This window comes from Sorex araneus, chromosome 5 (assembly GCF_027595985.1).
Source record: "Sorex araneus isolate mSorAra2 chromosome 5, mSorAra2.pri, whole genome shotgun sequence".
NCBI lineage: Eukaryota > Metazoa > Chordata > Mammalia > Eulipotyphla > Soricidae > Sorex > Sorex araneus.
The window spans coordinates 30,390,783-30,404,482 of NC_073306.1; the positions used below are offsets into that span (position 1 = coordinate 30,390,783).

The following is a 13,700-nucleotide window of genomic DNA, read 5'->3' on the forward strand; positions in this document are numbered from 1 at the left end:
ATCTAAATAAAACGTCACCCTGTGAGCTGATACTCACCATCATGGGCATATCAGAAGGTGGGAAAACCGAGGTGGCGGGGACCTGCATCGCTTTAGTCCTTAGAAAGTCTTTGTATTTCAAATTGTTTATTTCACAGCTGAGAAGTGAGCCCCCGCCCTTCATGCTCTTCTGACTACGTGCAGTCCCCAAACTACAAGTCCCATAAGGCCAGGCGGCGAGTGCCACCATCTTGACACACCTTAAAGCGCATGTCGTTGAGCGAACAAGCATTTGGGAAGGCGAAGCCCCGCCCACTCACGGCCTATTGGCTGAAGATGGCTGCGGCGAGCGCAGCGGTTGGCTGCCGCGCTCGCCCATCCGCTGCGTCAACCGGGGTCAGAGTGCGCGGAGGTGAGTCGGTGTGTTGTGGACTCGTGGTGCTGGCTGCTGCTGTTGAGGCGGCCGGGAACGGGCGGTGGGGAGCAGGCGGAGGTGGCCTTGCTTCTGCCTGGCCGGCGCCTCAGTCGGCGTGGGCCGCGCCCGCTGCCATAAACTGCCCTGAGCGCCGGCAGCGGCCGAGGGAGACGTCGGGGCCTGCACCTGAAGGGGGCCTGCCGCACTGGCCCCGAGGAGGGGGCGTTGCCATGGCGACAGCCTCTCCCGCCGCTGACGGGGGGCGGGGGCGGCCCTGGGAAGGAGGGCTGGTCTCCTGGCCCCCAGCCCCTCCCCTCTCGCTCCCTTGGACTTGGATGGGCCCGAGTTGGGGGCAACACCCCGGGGTGGGTGATGCGGAGTGGCCCCCCCAGGTTGGGCCCTGGTTAATGCATGCGGGGTGAAGGTCGCGGGGTACAGGGTTTGTGCTGCCGGGAATGCTGGCCCAGGTGCTGACCCTGGATGCATGACTTGCTGGTGGAGAGGGAGCGGGGTCGGGCTCTGCAAGGCCGACTCAGGATGGAGGCTGCTGACCTGGGATTGCTAGGGAAGGGGAAGAGAGGTTTGATTCGAGGGGGTAGATAGCGAGCAAGGGCCTAGAACATGTGCTTTCCGACCTCCCTGGCGCACACGCACGCACGCACACGGCATGCTCGCGTAAGCGCGCACGCGCACACACACACACATGCACACATTCTTTGTGTATAGTCGACGTGGCAGTAGTGATGGTGGACGGAGAGGATAGCTTTCAGTTTCCTTTTCCTGCAAAGGGTAGGGCAACAGGTGTTTTCTTGCATTTGGGCTTGGCTGTGTCTATTGTGAAATATAAATGGTCTTTGTTGAACTTGGATGCTTAAATGCGGCCTCATTTGGATTCTGATATTAGGGTGGGATATTGCAAACTGACCGTGTATCTCTGCTGGAATTCTCGGACCACTTTTTGACGTTCTTGTTAGACATTTTATCAGTCTTAACTGAGGGGCCACCTCCCACCCCCCAATCCCCGCATGAATCCCACTGGGCAGAGACTATAATGTATTTGAACTGTAGTAGGTTGTGATTGGCTGAATGATTTTTGATTGTAGAGTTTCTACCAGAAATTGGCTTCATCAAATTCTGCTTTATTCTGACTTTATCATATATAGCATGCCTTGTTTTAGTGGGCTCGTGCTTGGAGCTTAAGTATATTATACCTGAATCCCCTACCATTTAAAAGCCAATTTATAAACAGGGACTTGGAGTGTGACTCCACTAATATGTGTGTATGTGATCTTGGTTAGAAACCCAGTTGACTGCCTTTCATATGACAGGTGGGGGGCTGGGGGCAGGGAGCTGCCTGGAAGTGATTGATAAGGTTTCCTTTATGGATTCTGTGGTGCTTCACTGGAGCTCAGAGCACTTTGGCAACTTAAGCACTCCAAATTAAAAGCTCATTAACAATTCCTGCCCAAAGATCCTGTAAATAATCGGCTAGCTAGGTTTCAGAGCTTGACTGAGAGCTTTCCTTCCAACTTGAAATTTCTAAATAAGAGTATTTTTATTTTCTTTCATTTTGAAGAAGTATTTTCTTTGTGGTGGGGTACCGTTGTGAGTGGCGTTTCCCTGGTGGATCTGAGTAGAGTGAAGTCTTACATGTTTGAAGTGGTAGGCAGAAATGGGTGCTTCCAACCCAGCTGCTTCTTTGTGTAGAGGCCATTGCCAAATTTGAGGGGACCTCAACATGTTCTAGTCTCTTGGGAGATCAGATTGAGGTGATAGAAGTGATAGATTGTTCATTGGTGACTTGGGGTTAGTTTGTCTTGGTTTTCCTAGAACTTGAGGCAGGTCTAGAAGTCTCTTGTATTTCCTAGTCTTTGTGGCCATTTGCAAAATGGGTTTGTGTTAGCTGACTAACTCCTTCCTCAATTCTGGCCCCAGTTGGTGAGTTTGGAAGATTGTCGGCCTTTTCCTGCTTTGCTAAGGTTCTGGAGTTATCCAGAGAGCTACCATTCGGCAGTCTTTTCTCCGTCCAAGTTCAGGTGTTGTAAACCTTTGGTGTTGCTAGGAGATAATCCTTCAGGAGAAGAGTATGTTATCAGAGAAAACTGTTACTCCAGAAACGCCACAGTTCTAGTAGCTTCTGAAAGTTCTTTAGAGGCACAGTCCTTCTACATGGTTGTATTTCAAGGTAGTGTGAGTTTAGGAGTGTGAAGTATAGGAAGCTCCTTAAATGGTTTCAGACAGTGGCCCCCGGGAATTCTGTCCTTTATACTGAAATAGTCTTGTTGCAGAGATGTGTATTTATCCACAGCACTGGGGCTTTCCGGCTCTCACAGAACCATCAGTACCCCCAGCTGCCAGTCTCGGCATCTTCGAAGTGAGGAGAGGTGAGAATCCGGTTGCCGGGTCAAGTTCGTCTTGAATTCTTCCTTCTGAGTGTTTGGGTTTATTGGGGTGGGAGTAGGGTGGTGGGGTGGGCGTTTTATTTTTCTGTGAAGGCACCATATGCTCAGAGACTTATAAAACTTAAACAATGTCTGTAAAGTGGTAAAAAGTTGGAGGTGGAGAATACAGATAATCAAGTTTTGCTTTCAGATTCTCAGTTCCTTTATGGGCATCACATGAACACCTACTTATAAGCCGATATACTTCATTATGCCAAGAAATACACACATGGATTTGGTCAAGGCCTTTGGGATCTTGATTTAGCTTGAGTTGATGGATCCCCTTTAGATAGATGATAATCCCAAACACTGCATTTAATAAAGATTAGGGATTGGGTAAAAAAAGTGGACTTTGGTGATTAGATACTGTTCAGTAACTAAGGACCAGACACTTTGCTGTGTTGTGACATTATAGTGAAGAATAAGACAGCCACTGTTCCCAACACCAAAGACCTTTTATATTCCTGGAAGAGAGTAAAGGAGCAGTTTAACATTATGAAAATACTCATTAGGGAAATAGAGAGACTCTGGGAGTACTCCCCAGCCCAGGACAGTATGCCAGGAAGGCTTTTGCGGAGTGAATCCCCTCACCTAGTTTGACAAAGACTTGAGGAACCAATGGCCAGAGCATTGTAGAGTTTGAGAAACTGAAGTTCGTTGTGATTGAACCAGAGACCACCTGGGGAGCAGGGGGCAGGAGAACATGTTGGAAACAAAGCAGGAAAGGTAAACAGAACCTTAATAAACTCTTAACAGTAGACTGGTGGGTGTGGGGGAAAATCTTGGAGTAGGTTGGACAACTTTTTCTCTAAAGGGCAAGATAGGTTTAGTGATTCTTTGTCACAGCTCTTCAGCTTGACTTAACTGCTGTTCAACATAAAGCTTTCATAAAATGGAATGGGCATGAATTTTACAGAAACCAGCAGCAAGTTAAATTTGGCCCAGGAACCAGAGTGTGCCAACCCCTGGATTACACTATCAAAGAGTGTAAGCAGCTATTAAGGAGAGTTTAAGAAGATTACCGACATTAGATTTGTGGTTTAGAAAGTTTGCTCTGGTTTCAGTGTTAGGAATGGATTGGAGGGGACATTGCTGAGGGCAGAGAGTGTGACTGTGGCAGTTACGTGGGTAGCATTTTATTTCCTTTTTTGAAGCAGTATTTTGACACTTAAAATTGAATCTGACAATCTTTGAGTCTGTGTATACTGATTTTGGTTACTAATTTTTGTTAGCAATACTGGCGCCTATTTCACAAACTAGAAAAGATATAGGAAGGGAAAGTTGATATTAGAATGAAAAAAAATAGCAATTTTTTCTGTTGAAAGTAGGGAATTAGGGATCAGGCATGTGGCTTAGCAGTGAAGTGCATGCATTTGCATGCGTGAGATCTAGGTTATATCCCTAGCACTACAAAAAAGAAAGAAAAAGAAAATAGGGAATAAATGGAGCCTAGTAAGGATCTTTCAGAGTTTGCCGCTTAATGTCAATTGCTTTGAACTTCTCAAGCTAACACATAGGTAGGCCCCACTTTCCTATGCTTTCCAGGGAATTGTCCTCATTCTGTGTATGTCCTACTCAATCCTTCCTTCTTTAGCCAACAGATGACTTCTTCCTGCTTTGAGGAAGGGGTCTCCTAGTTGAGTAGGATCACATATGATGGCATATGTATGATGGTAAATGTCAGGGGACCAAATGGTTGTTGAGTGTTCAATGAATTGCCTTTCTCCTCATACAAGCCCCAAAGCTCTTGCATTGCTGGAGGGAAGCCTATAGATTTCTGCTAACAATGCTCACGTGACCTCACTGAGCTTGCTTTCTATCTGTACAGTGCAGGTGGGACTCCATTGTACACCGAGACTTGCGACTCGATAGGGTTGGTTAAGGGATTTAATAGGACACTAAGGCATGTGAAGCTCTTAGCACACCTGATAACTTTTGTTACTAGCTTTATTTTACAAAAATTTTAGAAAGCTATTGCCTGAATTGGCTTTTGATTTTCTATGCATTGGGGTCCTCATCTAGCCTCATCTAGCCTTTGTGGCTCATAGGGTAGAAACACAGCCCCTGGTGGGGGGCCGCTGCAGATAGAAGGAAATTACAACTAAACAAAGGCACCGCCCTTCCTAGTGGACCGTGTTCAGGCAGCAGCAGGCCCATTCAGAACCCCAGAACATTTTCAGGGTGGACCTTGGCCCCAGCATGTCAGTGAATTGAATGGAGCAGCTGCCTGAAAGAAATTTGCCAGAGCTCGGGCTCTGTGTGGCTCCCTGTAGCTCTGGGTCTCTGATGAGCGTTGCCTTGAACTTTGTACAGCGCCTCCCAGGAGGCTTTGCAGTGCTGTGCACCAGCTCTCTCTCAGGTGGGTCAGCTGGTCGGCCTGGCCCTCCCTGCCACCCTGCTGAGAAAGCTGGAGAGCAGTGTGCTGCCGGGGCCTGTGCCCCGAGATGGTCAGAGGCGTGCAGATTGGCCTGCAGATGCAGCTGTGCGCAGTTATTGCCGTGATTTCTCTTCTCCGAGGGAGAGCTGTATCTGGCAGGGTCTGCCTTGCCCACGTCTGCATGGCTCAATTTGGGTCCCACTGTATCCGCACGGGCCTGTTGGGCTTTAATTGATGACTGCTAGAACCAGGTCTGTGGGGAAGCAGATTTCCCTTTGGGTCATTGTTTTTAGCCCGTCCTCCGTTGGGGACATTCTTGGGGGAGCCTTGGGTTACGAGAGATTGCTTTGATATGTTCAAAATTGTGCCTTGTGCCCCACAGCTACAGGTAAAATCAAAAGGCAGATAATTTATGGGAGTGTCAGCGCTGGCCGCTGGCACCTCAGGAGGCCATTAGTATGCCTGTTCAGGCCCTCTATGTCCTTGCAATTGATTCCTCTTTGCATGAGCTTGATTTGGGAAGCCGTAGATCTGTGGGTAGTGATTGGATGTGACAGTCCAAACACCGGTCCCTAAATTAATCCTTTTAATAGTATTCTGACACCAAGGCAATTCTCTCTCTCCTTCTCCCTTTCTCTCCATTGGGTACAACAGAATGGAGTTGTTGGCTATGAAGGAATGGGAGAGAGAGGTTGAGAGGGAAAAAGAGGTAGTGAGAGGGGTGAGGAGGGTGATGGGGGAAGGGGGGGTTGCTTTGCTTTGCTTACTGTTTCAGCCTCTGATTCCAGAGCAGTTGACACCATGAATTTGGACATACTGTTTCATTGTGCAAACAGTTGCTTACTTTGTGCCTGGCTCATGCTGGGTGCTAGGAATGCAGAAATGAATAAAATGTACTCCTTGCCCTTAAGGATCTATGTCAAGCTCAATGTTTCCTACTGTTTAAACTCATGCACTCTTTAGGTTTTAAAACAGTCCTATGCTTTTTCTTAATACTATCTGAAATTTTAAAATGCATTAAGGGGCATGGGAAAAAAAACATGAAATTATGCCAGACGTGCTTTTTGTTTTTATTGTTTTTGTGCCGCACCCAGTGGGCTCAGGGCTTACGTGTGGCTCTGCACTCAGGGATCTTTACTGGTGGGCTGGGGACCATATGGGGTGTTTGGAATTGAACTCAGGTTGGCTGCATGCAAGTCAAGTCCCCTACTTACTATACTATCTCTTTGGCCCATCAGATAAGTTTTTTTTTTAACTGCACACACATGTGCATATGTACATACATATCAACATACATATCATATGCCTACCTCCCATTCTTCTCATCTAACTTGCTGGAAATTCTTTTTATTTATTTATTTTTTTGCTTTTTGGGTCACACCCGGCATTGCACAGGGGCTACTCCAGTCTCATGCACCCACAAATCACTCCTGGTGGTGCTCAGGGGACCACATAGGATGCTGGGAATCGAACCTGGGTCGGCCGTATGCCCTACCTGCTGTGCTATCGCTCCAGCCCCTCCCTGGAAATTCTTGGTAGCAGGAGAAACAAGTAAATCTTGTATGTAAATTTAAACATGTTATACCTAAAATGTAGATGTAGAGAAATAAAGCTGTGAAACAATTAGCCTGTACAATTAGTTGAATCATATTCAAGCAAATCAACTTTATTATTTAATTATTTTTCTTTGTTTTTGCTTTTTTGGTTACACCCGGCAATGCACAGGGGTTACTCCTGGCTCATGCACTCAGGAATTACTCCTGGCTGTGCTTGGGGGACCATTTGGGATGCTGGGAATCAAACCTGGGTCGGCCGCCGTGCAAGGCAAATGCCTTACCCGCTGTGCTATCGCTCCAGCCCACAAATCAGCTTTATAATGGAGTATCTGAGGAAGCTACTAAAGGAAAGATTTGGGAGCTTGTCTTGTGTGTGGCTGACCTATGTTCAATCACTGACATCCCATATGGTCCCCCTGAGCATCCCACCGAAGTGATTCCTGAGTGTGGAGTCGAGTAGCTCAACCACCCCTCTACCCCCACCTCCAAAAAAAAAAAAAAACAGGGTGGTGGGAGTATTAGAGCTGATCTTGTGGAAGGTGCAGTTGCCTGGTGAAATGGAAGTGCAAAGCGAAACAGAGGCAGTAACATCTGCCAAGAAACTGATTTGAAAAGGAAAAGCCTCTTTGAGGGCCCTGCCCTTGAGCTAGCTGATCCAGCACTGTCCTGCCGTGCCCTGTCCTGCTGTTGGCCTCTGCCCCAGCGTGGCTCGCTTGTGCTCTGCAGAGCTGTTCCAGTCGCACATTCAGCTTCCTGGTGTTGCAGCGGTTTTGATGCAAGGCAGGTTTTTACCGTTTCCGCTTTTTGTACCTAGGACTGAAATTTGTTTTTCTTATTAAAGTATAAAAAACATGTTTCATGAGTATAGATTTGGGTGATTTGGACATTTATTGGTTATGGTTGAGTTACTTTTAAACTCCTGCCCCAACTTAAGGCTGCATGAAACTGCATGATGAGCAGTGTAGCCTGGTGGTTGCTGAGGAAATCGGGGCGGAGCACAGGGACACCTGAAGAACTGAGTGTTCTGGCCTTCGTGTCCGCAGGTGGAAGTGGAAACTCTGTTTCTACAGTGCTTAGTAGTGGGAGCTTAAATGAGATGGAATATATATGTCGCCAGTCCAGTGGCCGACTTCCTCTTGTTGAATCATTCCTTTTTATTGAGTGTTGTGTTAAGCACTTTTGATTACTCTGGCTGCATTTGGACCCCAGAGAGATAGGTATCGGGGTATAATACAAAGAATCTGTGGTAGAGTGAGGATTTGAGCCTGCGTGTTCTGGCAGCAGGGTTCCATGAGTCCTTGTGTCCATATGCATGGTGTCATGGAAGCAGGGGTGTGGGTTCTGGGTGCCTTTCCTCTGGGTCAGCAAGTGTCAGGAAAAGAGTGCCCCCCTTCCCTTGGCTGCCCTGCCACCTGCAGTGGAGTAGGAACAAGCTCCCAGACCCCCTTGGGTGTGGTGGGCTCACCACTGACTCGCAGAACCTGCCAAAGGGATGTCTCCCAGCTTGGGTCCCTTGAAGGAGCGCGCGCCAAGCTCCCAGGTGTGGCAGATGTGTTAGCAAACAGCAGGCAAGTCACAAACAGCTCCTTCTTTTTCTGTGCTGCCTTGAGCTGCTGAGGCAGCTAATTGAAGGGGAGAGGGAGCCTCCTGTGGCCTGTGATGCTGCCATCAGAATTTGGTGTTCCTAAGGTCTTCAGTGACTCAGCTCTGCCATGGTTTGTAATTAGCAGCTGCTTCTGATGTTGGATGAGCTTGCAGTAGCCCTGCCTTGGAGCAGAAGCGGCAGAAGCTGAAGGCCAAAGGCAGGCCAGCTTGGAGAGAGGAGGGCGTTTGTTGAGAGAGGAGCCAGCAGGGTGCTCCTGCTCCCCCCTAAGTGCCATTGGGGAGTTTGGTAGAGGTCCGGACGAGCCAAACCTTGTTCTCTCTCAGTCTCCAGCATTCAGCAGTCTAGACTCAGCCCCCTGGCCCCCGTTTTTCACGTTGAGAAAGAATGGGCACAAGTCACGCGGCTGAGTTCTTCCTCTCACGTGGCTGTGTGCACCATGGGTCCCCGTTTTCTCTTTCTGGGGCTTGTTTTTCCCCAGGGGCTGCCCTGTGGCTTCTCTCGAGTTTTTCCTTCACCTGTGATTTTCATAGGCCATGCTCTGGCAGTAAAGATGCATTCATTAGAATGAAGATAATGACTTTAGAAGGCACACAGTTTATTTATAATCTTCCCAGACTATTTTTAGCTGCCTGAGACTGAGCCCATGACCGTCTGAGTTCCAGGCAGGTAATCTAGGGTTTGCTCCCGGGCGGTGCCTCTGCCTCAGGAGGTGTCCCTGTGCACCTGCGTCTGGAAGCTGGGGCGCTCTCTCCTTCCGGGTGCCTTGGGAGTTCTCTGGAATGTGCCTCCTTCCTGCCAGTCTGGCTTCTAATGGTGAGGATCATCTCCCAAGCTGGTGCAAAGCTCAGTGTGTGTGGTAGGGAGGTGGGGTCAGAGTTAGACCCCTGCTCTCATGATGGTGTTTCTTCTTTCCCGTCCTGACTCTAATTGTGCATGTGACAGGCTGGACCCCTCTCTTCACCCTCCCTTCCCCCCTCTCCAGTAATGGAGGCTATAAAATGTCTATTTACCCAAGACACCAGAATGACTCCTCTGTGGTTCCACTAATCTGGTGATTTGGTGCTTCTCTGGTCTCTCAGGTAAATACAGATTGAGGCTTTTTATAAAGGCATATTATTTCTCTCATTAAATGTGTGTTTTGGCACAGGCATTATTTACCTGACTGACAGTAATGGCTGCAGAGGAGCCATTGGTATCTGTTGTGTAAATACCCCACACAGAGGCCAGCCTCCAGGGGCTGTGGCACAGGCCTATTTCCCAAATTGGACTGCCCACACCACCACAGCAGTCTCAGGGGCCGGGTGTTCCTCGCATCTTGTGGAATCATTTATCTTCCTCCTTGCCTTGGGCTATTTGCTGCCTTTAATTTGCTAGGACAAGGAAAGGGGTGTCTAAGAGTAAATGTGTATAAATCATGTCTCTGATGACAGTGTCCAGAAATACACAGAACTACTATTTGTTTCTTCTGAGTTTCCCCCTTAAGAATTCTCCTACTTGATGATATGTTATATACTTAGCTTCTAGAAACTACAGTCTAAAGTATAACGGCCATCCATAGAGGGGCTAGAGAGATAGTACAGAGTGCAGAGCAATTGCCTTGCACACAACTGACCCGGCTTTGATCCTTGGCATCCCATATGGTCCCATTCCCCGCCAGGAGTCATCCCTGAGCACAGCCAAGTATGGCCCCCAAAGAAAAACAGTCAAACAAAAAGGTGTCAAGAGAAAGGGAAGACCCCAGGTGCCAGTGTCTCTAAGGACAGTTGGAGGTCCCTGCGGGGAGTGCAGGGGGATTTCCTGAGAAGGCTCTTGCTACCCTTGCACCCCACTTTAGTGAGGGAGTATTAAGTGGGTTTCTCATCGTGGACACCCAGAGCTTCTAGGCTGACTCCTGCTAGCCTTCTGGCCAGAGAAAGCCTCCATATATACAGTCCGTTCTGTTTCTTTTCTAAAACCATGTTTATGAGGATTAAAATTTTTTTTAAGTTTTAAATTTGTTATAGTTACATGAAAGTTGGAGGTTTAATACAAAGCATTTTCCCTGAGTTATGTTGCCTGCCTGGGGCCCAGGGGAATGTCTCAGAGTGCTGGAGCACATACCCCACGTGCGGGAGACCCAAGTGGGGGCCCTGAGCACTGCCCTAGATCCTTGGAAAAATCATTAGCCAACCCATCAGCTTGTCACCCTGAGGAGTTTGGGTTTATTTCCCACATGCAAGGACATTTTTCTGCGTGACCACATAGGTTACCTCATCTAATCCTCAAATCCCATTCAGGTTTTGCCAGTTGTCCTAATAATGCTTTTTGTAGCAAAATAATCTGGTTTGGAATGCTCCACTGCATTAGTTATGGAGTCTGTCATCTCCTTTAGACTTCCTTTAGGGAAGGGTCCACCCGCATTACTGGCGGCTGCTGTGTAGGGATTCCTGCATTAGGATTTCTTGGACATTTTCTCGTATTTAGTTGCAAGTAATGCATCTTCTACAAGAACATCGCAGAAATGGTGCTCTGTTCTTCCCATTGCTCTTTGTCATGTGCTGCGTGATTTTGATTTATCCTGTTATTGATGATTCATTTTGGTTACTTGATTAATGTGATATCTGCCTGGCCAGAGAGTACAGGAGTTAAAGCACTTGGTTTGCATGTGGCTGATTCCATTGTGATGCCCTGCACCACATATGGGCCCCAGAGCACTGCTAGGGGTCACTCCTGAGCACAGAGCCAGGCATAGCCTCTAAGCACCTCCAGGTGTGAACCAAACTGTGTCCATTCCCCTCCCCCCCATCAATTATTTTTGGTATGTCATCAGATGTCTCTGTTGTAAACTTTCTGTTATTATTAATAAGCATTCTGTGGGGACAGACTTTGAAATTAGGTAAGTGTCTCTTACCAAATCAATATTTATTCCTTTATGGACTCACGGTTTCTTTTTCATCTAATGCATTAGAATCTGTTAGCATCATTCTTTGCAGTGGGAGCTACCTCAGACTGACTTCTGCATACTTTGGAAATGTACCCCTTATATACTGAGCATTTTCTTTGCTTCCTACTGCAAAAAGATGTTCCAGGCTTCTATACACTTCCCTTACCACAGCCCCCAACCCCCCAGAATCCTATGTTTCTCCAAAAGCATGGGTTTATTTAGTGGGGAATGTTATTTAGAAGGAACTCAAATGGCATGTATACTCCTTGCTGTTAGAGTATTTTGTGTAATATTGGCCCCTCAGTAGACATAACTGGAAAATATACATGCATGTGTGCATAATTTGTGTGTAAATATTCTCACATTTACATCTTTATTTTTATATATTTTATATGCCAGAAACCATGAGTTCACATTGTTATCTCCACTTCCAATTTTACACCGTGATTTCTTCCCCTTCCCATATTTCAGCTTCATTCTCTGTGAGAAGCCTCTCTCTCATTATGCTTCTCATAAGCCCTTCTTTGACCAGCTTGTCCCTTTGTCACTGGCCTTTCCACCCAGGTTTTCTCTTACCGGTGGCTCCTGGCATCAGCCACCTCTGCCCCCATGTTGATGCCTGCACTCCTACTGGGGAGCTGCCAGGCTTTGGCCCCCCATCCCCCGCCACACACACACACCTCTGTGTGGATACCCTCCTCCAGATACCCTCCTCCCCGGTTAGGCTCTGACAGTCTTCCGTGGACCCTTCAAGCTCCTGTGACTCCAACTGCTGAGACGCCTGTCTCCCTCCATCAAGGAATGGCTCTAAAGCCATTAGATTGGCTTTTTCAGAAAAGGAAGCCTGCCCTCTGTTTCTTGAATTCTCCTAACTTGGTTATTCGATGTAAGGGAAGTCTCACTCCAGAGACCACTGGTATGCAGGGAAGGCCTGATGTTCTAGTGTCTTTCAAAACGCTCACAGCCCGTTTGCCCAGGGTGAAGTCGGGGGAGGACAGCAAGGTCTGCAGGCACGAGGACCTCCAGCTCTGACTGTATTTGTGGTCCCGGGAAGGGAGCGTGCCACAGGGGAGGTCCTGAATGTGCAGGGGAAATGGATGTTACTCTCGGATATTGCCTTAGACATTAATTATGCTTATAGACCCAGAGTGAGAGAATCCAACCTTGGCCAAGTGAGCATAGCTCAATAGGATAATTGTAGTGATAATAGTAAGCTAATGTTTATTGAGCCTTATGAACCAGACACTGTTCCTAGTGCTTTACATATGCCCTTTCATTTGTTCTCACATGAGGAGCAGGTACTGCTATTGTTGTCATCTGAACAGAGGAGGAATTGAAAATTGAAGACACGCTTACCCGAGGTACTTGGGCAAATAAGTGTCAAAACCAGGATTCAGACCTGGAAGTTCCTTCTCAGGACACCTCATTGCCTCTCCCTTATGGTAGAAGGGGAGGGTTGCCTGTCTACATGCCAAATGTATTTCATATACATAATGGAGAATATTTAAGAATTTCAAAAGTCCTTATGCATGACCAGACTTGGAGGGGTTACAGAAGAGTTCAAAGCCCCCCTGCCCCTCCCCCCCACGGACTTTGGATCTAAATGAAAATGTGTAATCTGAGCACACTGGTTTGTCATCTCAGCAGGGCTCCCATGGAATTGAGGAGTGGGTGAGAGGAGTCATTTTGGATTTTGACTTTCAAAGGAATATTGGCCCATTTGCCTTTCAGAGGGATTCCATAATGAATCTCAGGCCAATATTTGTCCACCCTGGATCAAGAAATGTTGGCTCCATTTTTGTAGAGAGTATAAAGCTATAGTGAAAACAAGTCCTTTGCTTGTTCACAGGATCCATGGAGAACTTAAAATTCCTTCTAGTCTTAGCTCTACTGTGTTCCCTTGGAACCTCACTGGAGAGATAGGGCAGTTGAGGACCCACCTTTGCCTATATCCTAATAAATATGCAGACACGTCATACAGCTCATCCAGTGAGCTGGGAGAACTGAGCAGGGAGTGACACTGAGCATTGTCCACGTCCACTTGGTTGTAATGACCCCATTGTTTGCGAGTGTCCTTGGCCATCCCAGACTGCTGTGTGCCCGTTCGTGGCCTTTTAGAAGCAAGCTCAGGGCCTGGTCAGAAGGGGCTTTGGAAGGCATAAACTATAGCTATTTCTGGTTTGAGTGGTGAGATTTCTTGTTTGAGGCTTATAGTTGAGGGAATTTGAGTGTTAATGTATGAGAGGGGGAAAGACAAAAATTGCTGCTTTGTTCCTTTTTAGGGGTGGGGGGAAGCTTGAGTTATTTGTGAGTAAAACTCAGGCTTTGATTTTTATATTTAGTTTGCCCTCTAAGGAGCAGACGTTCTGCAAATTTAAAGGGAAAACTTGAAAAGTGATTTGG

The 13,700-nt window shown here is 47.4% G+C and overlaps 1 protein-coding gene across 4 annotated transcripts in view; it reads left to right on the top strand.

The window, feature by feature from the left end:
• The first annotated feature begins 399 nt into the window (after positions 1-399).
• The window catches only part of ERI3 (ERI1 exoribonuclease family member 3), a 122,172-nt gene continuing 108,871 nt past the window's right edge, over positions 400-13,700 (top strand). For 2 of the 4 annotated variants that reach the window (XM_055138405.1, XM_012935707.2), the window contains exons 1-2: positions 400-786; positions 2,703-2,778. In XM_055138405.1, coding sequence (XP_054994380.1) covers positions 625-786; positions 2,703-2,778 — 238 coding nt within the window. In that variant the 5' untranslated portion in view covers positions 400-624. The remainder of the gene's footprint in view (positions 787-2,702; positions 2,779-13,700) is intronic. The other 2 variants (XM_004621577.3, XM_055138407.1) reach the window with 1 other exon arrangement.